The following is a 7,986-nucleotide window of genomic DNA, read 5'->3' as shown; positions in this document are numbered from 1 at the left end:
TTTGCCGGCTGAGGCTCTGCTCAGCCCAGGGGCTTTAGTTTTGATGTCCCAGGCTTCGTCTCTGATTTCAGAAACTGAGGTTCACTGCAGCAAGCCCTTAAGTGGGCACAGTCCCTGTTTTCCTGCCTGGGAGTCTTCTAGACTCTCCTGGTCCCCCAGCTTCCTGTGTTCTGAGAAAGACAAAGTGCCTGGACAGCTTTGTGGCCTATCCGGCTTCATGTCTCATGCAGGCTGGAGCCCAGCCAGGGCCTTTTCAGGCACTAATGAAGGTCAGATGGAGGGGCATTAGTGGCTAAGGACAATGCTCCAGCAGTGAAGCATTCCCCAGTCTTCTCCTTGGGGTTCTGACAGCTACTGATGGAGTACAAATGAAATGTACTGAATGGCTCTCCACTTTCTGCTCTCAACATGCTCCCTCCCTCCCGTGTGCTATGATCACCCCCAAACAGACTGCAAGCTCCTCATACCTACATGTGTAGCCCCCGCCCCCCAGGACTGGGTGTCATGTCTTACACTGAAAAGTTGTCACAGACAACTCATCATAGCTGGAGGGTGGAGGGACCCGGACAGACTCAAAATGAGACTGAAGCTGAAGAGAAGGGACAGGAGGCTGAAAACAGCTAAGAGAGAGCAGCTAGGAAAGTAGGGTTGCTTGGGCAGCCTTCTCTGTTGACGGCCAGCCGGCCCCGCGGGGCGAGCCAAGGAGGCTAGTGAACATAAACATGGCAGAAGGTGGGCTGGAAGGGCTGGGGCCAGAGGTGGGGGAGATGTGCGAGCAGCCTTTAGCAGAGAACTCTTCTCTCCTCATGGCCCGAGCACCTTCCTGCACCTCCTCAGCCTTATCCTGTTTCCTAGGGAGGCTGGCCTCCACGTGCCTGGGCCTGTCAGTGATGGGAAGGAGTAGGCTGAAGGAGGGCCCAGGAAAGGCCGGGGATGAGCACCATCTTGTCCCTCTTCATTCACGCCTCATCCTCTGCAAATGTGACAGGCTCGGGGCAGGATTAGATACCTCATCCCCCACCGCTTCACCTGTCAGCCTCCCTACACCGCCCTCGACCCCCAACGCTGTTCTCTCCCAGCTAGGTAAGTAGATCTGCTCTTTACTCCCCACCGGTCACTTTCCCCCCCTGAGATATAAAGAATGGGATTGGATAAAGAGGGGGCTGCGCCGGAAGGTCAGATGTGGAGGCGGAGACCGTCTGCCGTGAGGACTGGGGAACACCAGTGTTTCAGAAGCAGCGGCCTCTGGGAACATGCCAAGAGCAGGGAAGGACAGCTGACTGGGAACAGGGGCCACGGGTCCTAAGGAGTTGTTTCAATTGGTTTCCTGGAGAGAAGACACAGGCAAGCTGCAGCGAAGCTGGGGTGGGTGGGGTGGGGTGGGCACAGCAGTCCCTTCTCATCCAGCATCAGCGGTAATGTGGGTCTTTGCCCCAATCTTGAAGGCTCCACCCGGTGGATTCTTGCAGCCCCCTTCTCGGAGGATGTCGGTCTGCTATCGTCCGCCCGGGAATGAGACGCTGCTGAGTTGGAAGGCCTCGCGGGCCACCGGCACCGCCTTCCTGCTGCTGGCGGCGTTGCTGGGACTGCCGGGCAACGGCTTCGTGGTGTGGAGCTTGGCGGGCTGGCGGCCCACCGCGGGGCGGCCGCTGGCGGCCACACTTGTGCTGCACCTGGCGCTGGCCGACGGCGCGGTGCTTCTGCTCACCCCGCTCTTTGTGGCTTTCCTGAGCGGCCGGGCCTGGCCCCTGGGCCAGGTGGGCTGCAAGGCGGTGTACTACGTGTGCGCGCTCAGCATGTACGCCAGCGTGCTGCTCACCGGACTGCTCAGCCTGCAGCGCTGCCTAGCTGTCACTCGGCCCTTCCTGGCTCCCCGACTGCGCAGCCCGGCCCTGGCCCGTCGCTTGCTGCTGGGGGTCTGGCTGGCCGCCCTGGTGCTCGCCGTCCCGGCCGCCGTCTACCGCCACCTCTGGGGCGATGGCGTGTGTCAACTGTGCCACCCGTCGGCGGTGCACGCCGCTGTTCATCTGAGCCTGGAGACCCTGACTGCCTTCGTCCTGCCTTTCGGGACCGTCCTCGGCTGCTACGGCGTGACGCTGGCGCGGTTGCGGGGCGCGCGCTGGGGCTCGGGGCGACACGGCACGCGGGTGGGTCGTCTGGTGAGCGCCATCGTGCTGGCCTTCGGCTTGCTCTGGGCCCCCTACCACGCGGTCAATGTCTTGCAGGCGGTGGCTGCGCTCGCTCCGCCCGAAGGGCCCCTGGCCAAGCTTGGCGGGGCGGGCCAGGCGGCGCGCGCTGGAACTACAGCCTTGGCTTTCTTCAGTTCCAGCGTCAACCCGGTGCTCTACGTCTTCACTGCGGGGGATCTGCTGCCCCGGGCGGGGCCCCGGTTCCTTACTCGGCTCTTCGAAGGCTCTTGGGAGGCCCGAGGGGGCAGCCGCTCTAGGGAGGGCACCATGGAGCTCCGAACTACACCTAGGCTGAAAGTCGTGGGACAGGGCAGGGGCAATGGAGATCCTGGAGGCGGGGGTAGGATGGAGAAGGACAGTCAGGAATGGTAGCCAGAACCCCGAACCTCGGGGTTCCCCTACCTCTTCCCATGGTTCCTGGAACTCAAGGGTACTTGGGGACACTTCTCTGATTGTAGTTTTGGTTTGACTGGACAGGATTACTCTATAGGCTCAGATTACTCCAAGACATGGATTGTGAAGGTGACTGTGGCCTATGTTCATATTTGGTGCTTGCAATATGGCCTGGATCCATGTACCAGAACTGCTTACATGTTGCCAGTAGCTACTTGTGTGAAATACACTGGGAAGCCATTAACGGGTGGCTTAAATGTGCTCCTGTTAGTGGTCCATCATGCCCGTGTTGTACTGAAGTCACCTCATCCAGAACCGGACAGTGCCAGCCTTCAGTGGCTTTCTGCCCTGCCTCTCCAGCCAGGCTCTCTGTTTTCCCAGGCCTGTCTCTGGAACCACCGTGGAGTTTGGATGAGGGCGGGGAAAATTCATTCTTAGAAGCGTTTCGGAGGAAGAAACTGGCCTCCAAGGGGAAGTAAATCTGTGCTGTGTGAAAGAAAAGTGTCGTGCCTGTCTGAGGGTCAGCACAGTGAGAGGGAGGCACATGACTGGACCGTGATGCAGGAGCCTTGGGTGACAAGACTCCACCTCTCCCTCCCCCTCTAAAAGTCACCAGGCCTGTGAGGAAGCCCAGGAGCCAGTACTTTCTTCACAAGAGGAAGTTTGAGGATTGATGAGGAGGTGGTGGTGGCGAATGGCTGGAGTATCTGGAAAACTGAAAGAACCCTTCCGGAAGGTGGTGCCTTTCCTTTCTCTGTCTTTTCTCTCTGCTGCCTTCCCTCTTTGCAAGATGTTAGACGTTCCTAACCCTCCTCCACTACTTTGCAGCCTCCATCTTTTGGGATCTCCCTATTATTAGATCCAAAACCTGAATGACTCTTTTGAGTCAAATTTTTTTTTGAGCAAGTGTTTTTTTTTTTGTTTTTGTTTTTCTTTAGGGGACATCATGGACACACACACATGACCAGTCCATCCTAGTTGGCTCAGAACATTTTTTTTTAAAGATTTTATTTATTTATTATGTATACAGAAGAGGGCACCAGATCTCATTACAGATGGTTGTGAGCCACCATGTGGTTGCTGGGAATTGAACTCAGGACCTCTGGAAGAGCAGTCAGTGCTCTTAACCGCTGAGCCATCTCTCCAGCCCCAGAACATTCTTTTTAGCCCTCAAAATTTCTTGTTCCTAGATCCATCGGTCCCCAGCAAACTGAGGTAGTTGACCTCCCAAGTGGTTACTCCGGGCTCTACTTCAATGTCTTTGCTCACTCTTCAGGCAGAGGCCAACAGAAAAAAAGAAAAGCCAGTCTCCGGGGTCACTCTAGGAACACTGTAACCGGGGTTGAGGTGACCTCTGAACTAGGGAGGAAGTGTGCTTAGAGTGTCCAGTCTCTGGAGGAGGAGGACTGCTCCCCAAGGAAGATAGAGCAGCCTGAGGGTTATGCAAAGACAACCTACTGTCTGCTGGAAAGGGCTCTGGGTGACCCCGGAGCTCTGATCCAGAAGCCTCTATCCACAAACACAGAATTCTTCCTGTCCTGGTGTTCTGGAGCAGAGGTTTCTGAACTTCCTCTGTTGTAAATTCTCCACCTTACACACCCGGTGTGGTCAGAGAGTTCTTCCTCAACTCTGCCTTCAGTTCGTGCTGTGGTTTTGGCCTCCTTTTCATCATATCCTCTGCTCGGCAGTTACTGGGTCAGCGCTGATCTGCCTTTTCTCAACGTGAGAAAAGTGAGGGCACTGGGAAACATAAGGGGCCTCGACGGGCCTCTTACGCTTTACATCTTTCCTGACAAGCGACAGGTGGAGAGTCAAAGGGTAAGGCCATGACGGCCTGAAGGAATGCGTTCTTGGTGGAGACTTCAAAGAGAGATGGCGTCCTTCCTTTCACCGAAAGAAGACGCTTTGGAGGCTGTTTATCTGTTCACATTCTTTTTTATTTATTTTAAAAAATTTTTTTTTCTGAGACAGAGTTTCTCTGTGTAATAGCCCTGGCTGTCCTGGAACTCACTCTGTAGGGCAGGCTGGCCTCGAACTCACAGAGATCCTCCTGCTTCTGCCTCCTGAGTGCTGGGATTAAAGGCGTGCTCCACCAGCGCCCGGCTCTTTCCAAATTCTTAGATGCTCTTGCGGCAGGGCCGGAGTGAGGAGGCATCTTGGTTCCTGTGCCACCTCGTCTGCTCTTCCTTCTCAGCACAGCCTAGCTTAGCCTCCACGTTCTCCGTCTACGTTGAAACTGATGGTGCAAGGCTGTAAGGCTGTAGGAAAGGAGTGGTACCAATCCTTGCCTAGGACCCACTGAGAGAGTCCAACAGGGCTGGTCTACATGGTCAAGTGGGTAGGGGAAGGAGAAGAAATCCACATTTTGTGCTATGCAGGAGATCACTTAGACTGTGGCTTCTCTCCAGAAGAATGGAGAGTTGGTGAACCTGTAAAGGGAGGTGCTGGAGAAGGCTTTTTGCCTGTATCCACACCAAGATCATGGTCTGACCTGAAGTCCAGAATAGGTTGCTTCCCCTTCATTCACTTTTTGCACATTCTCCTTGATACCCCCCCACACACACACACACACTGTGTGTCGATCGGTGTCTCTCTCGATCTCATACAGCCTAGGGTGGCCTTGACCACGTGAAGTACAAAGATAATATTTTTTCTTAAACCAGCAGTCTCATTCTGAGCCTTGCTTCCTCCTCCGATGATATAATCCATCACTCTGTTCACCTCTCCAGTCTAGACCTGCATTTTTAGACCACACCCCAGCCAACTCACTCCTGGCACCCCTCTTCCCTAGCTCACTGCCCTTTCCTGGGTACTTCTCATTTAGCCCCACCCAAGGAGCCTTCCTCCTTTCCGGGCCGCTCTGGGACACAAAGATTGTCCCTCTCGAACAGTGAAGGAGGGTGTGGGTTTTTTTCAGCCTCACCCTCAGGAAGATGCATCTTCCCCCTCCTCTGCTCTGTGGTACTTCCTCTCTGGCTGATGTAGCTGACAGACTTAGAAGTGGGACCACGACCCTAGCTCTAGGACCGATTCAGGAATTGTCTGTCCGATGACTTTGCCCTGACCCTGGACGTGGCATTGGCTTCTGATTAGCATCTGGGAAACCTTGTAAGTATCCTAGGAATTGGATGGGGTGTGTGTGTGTGTGTGTGTGTGTGTGTGTGTATGTGTATGTCAGTGTGTTGTATGTGAGTGTGTGTGTGTGTGAGTGTCAGTGTGTTGTGTGAGAGACTGTGTGCAAGAGTGTGTGCATGAGTGTGTCAGTGTGTTATGTGAGAATGTGTGTATGTGAGTGGGGTGTGTGTGTGTGTGTGTGTGTGTGTGTGTGTGTCTCGGGTGTAGCTTGGAGAGGTGCTGAGAAAGAATCTCCAAAGACAGCCTGACCACTACAAAAGGACTTGCCCTCAGGGCCTGTCCATTAACCCCTCTCTGTCCAAGTTCTTCCTGGTACATGCTGGTCCGCTCTAGAGTGAGTGGGTAGGAGACTGGAGAAAGTCGCAGGGCTAAGTGGACAGAGGCCTCTCAGGAGGCAGAAGAGCTAGCCTTTCACGGGATGCAGCAGTGGAGAGGAAAGTCTCCCAGTCCGGTGCTGGGTTCCGGGGTCTCTTAAGGGAAAGAGGGTGACAGACTCTGGAAAGGCGGTTGTTGTGTGTCTTTTGTAACTGAGTCTGTGGCAAAGAAGGGGCCCCACCACCCAGTTAGGAAATTAGTCTTTCTCTTCAACCAGGTCCCTTTAAGACAACAAGGTTGACAGAGATGGCCCTGTATATATTTGGAGGTACCTCGGAAACTTCTGATTTTGGAGATCCGAGTACTCATGCTAATGTGATGAGGTGCCAAGAGTCCCTTGGCTTTCTCCTCATGGGCGTGGCCGCTTTCTACTCTCCAGGTCCTTTTGATGGCTTCCAATACTACATCTCCTGCAGCATCTTCCTCTCCCGGTGGCATGTCTCTGTCTATTGTCCTACTGTCTGTGGCCCTGGCTGTGGGGCTTCCTGGCAACAGCTTTGTGGTGTGGAGCATCTTGAAAAGGATGCAGAAGCGCTCTGTCACGGCCCTGCTGGTGCTGAACTTGGCTCTGGCCGACCTGGCTGTGCTGCTCACGGCTCCCTTTTTCCTACACGCCCTGTCTCAACGCACCTGGAGTTTTAGAGTGACCGGTTGCCGCCTGTGCCACTATATTTGTGGAGTAAGCATGTATGCCAGCGTCCTGCTTATCACCGTTATGAGTCTGGACCGCTCGCTGGCAGTGGCTCGCCCCTTTGTGTCCCAGAAGTTGCGCACTAAGACGACTGCCCGATGGGTGTTGGTAAGCATCTGGGTGGTGTCTTTTCTGCTGGCCACACCGGTCCTTGCGTACCGTACCGTAAAACGGTACAACAGGACTCTGGTCTGCCGTTCGGACTACCCTAGCGACGGGCACAGTGCCTTCCATCTGCTCTTCGAAACCACCACGGGCTTCCTGCTGCCCTTCCTGGCCGTGGTGGCCAGCTACTCTGACATCGGACGCAGGCTGCAGGCTCGGCGCTTCCGCCGCAGTCGCCGCACCGGCCGCCTGGTGGTGCTCATCATCCTGGCCTTCGCCGCCTTCTGGCTGCCTTACCACCTGGTGAACCTGGTGGAGGCCGGCCGCGCGCTGGCGGGCTGGGACAAGGACGACTCGGTGGGGCGGCGTCTGAAGCTGGCCCGCAACGTGCTCATCGCGCTGGCCTTCCTGAGCAGCAGCGTGAACCCGGTGCTGTACGCGTGCGCGGGCGGCGGCTTGCTGCGCTCGGCCGGCGCCGGCTTCGTAGTCAAGCTGCTGGAAGCCACTGGCTCCGAGGGGTACAGCTCCCGCCGCGGGGGCACCCTGGGCCAGACCCAGAGGGCCGCACCCGCCAGTCCCGAGGAAGGCCCCACTGACAACTTGATGACCTCCTCCACCCCGTCCTGAGTGAACTGAACTGCAGGAGGCTGGGCGCAAAGACATTCGTTAACCCTGGCCTGACCCACTTCTGTACCTGGAGGAAAGTGGGTTGGGGGCTGGGCTCAAGCGGAAGAGAGGGAGGGGTGGGGCGAGTCGGGGCAAACAGTCAGCATGCTCGGGCCTGGCTTCTGCCGGGCGGGCGGCTTTACCATTAAAGTCTGAAATCAGGTTAAGCCTGTGAATGAGGTGTATGTTGTGGTGCACTGGGGGTGGTTTATTGGTCCCAGGGAGGGACCCTGGTGGGGACCCTGTCAACAGTTCTTTAGTTCCCCGTGGTTTACAGTTTTGGAAGGGACGTATGAGTAGATGTAGCCCTGCACTCCTGATTCTGAAGATCCCACTTGGAAAAACGTGCTGCTGACTCCTAAGGGAGATGGTTAAAAGAATTCACTGTGTGGCCCCATCCCTCCAGAGTCATGACTCAGGGGACCGGTTCTT

General features: G+C 55.9%; 2 protein-coding genes across 2 annotated transcripts; both read left to right on the top strand.

Moving 5' to 3' along the window:
• Window positions 1–526: 526 nt before the first annotated feature.
• On the top strand, window positions 527–3,542 carry Ltb4r2 (leukotriene B4 receptor 2). Its single transcript, XM_037208516.1, has 2 exons — window positions 527–1,083; window positions 1,446–3,542. Exon 2 carries the CDS (start codon window positions 1,485–1,487, stop codon window positions 2,559–2,561), a length of 1,077 nt encoding a protein of 358 aa, XP_037064411.1. The 5' UTR covers window positions 527–1,083; window positions 1,446–1,484; the 3' UTR covers window positions 2,562–3,542.
• Window positions 3,543–4,608: 1,066 nt separating this feature from the next.
• Window positions 4,609–7,730, top strand: Ltb4r (leukotriene B4 receptor). The gene is made up of 2 exons (XM_028892179.2): window positions 4,609–5,690; window positions 6,472–7,730. Exon 2 carries the CDS (start codon window positions 6,481–6,483, stop codon window positions 7,513–7,515), a length of 1,035 nt encoding a protein of 344 aa, XP_028748012.1. The 5' UTR covers window positions 4,609–5,690; window positions 6,472–6,480; the 3' UTR covers window positions 7,516–7,730.
• The last annotated feature ends 256 nt before the right edge of the window (window positions 7,731–7,986 follow it).

Source organism: Peromyscus leucopus, chromosome 9, assembly GCF_004664715.2.
Source record: "Peromyscus leucopus breed LL Stock chromosome 9, UCI_PerLeu_2.1, whole genome shotgun sequence".
NCBI lineage: Eukaryota > Metazoa > Chordata > Mammalia > Rodentia > Cricetidae > Peromyscus > Peromyscus leucopus.
This window is presented reverse-complemented; position numbering and strand designations above follow the sequence as displayed.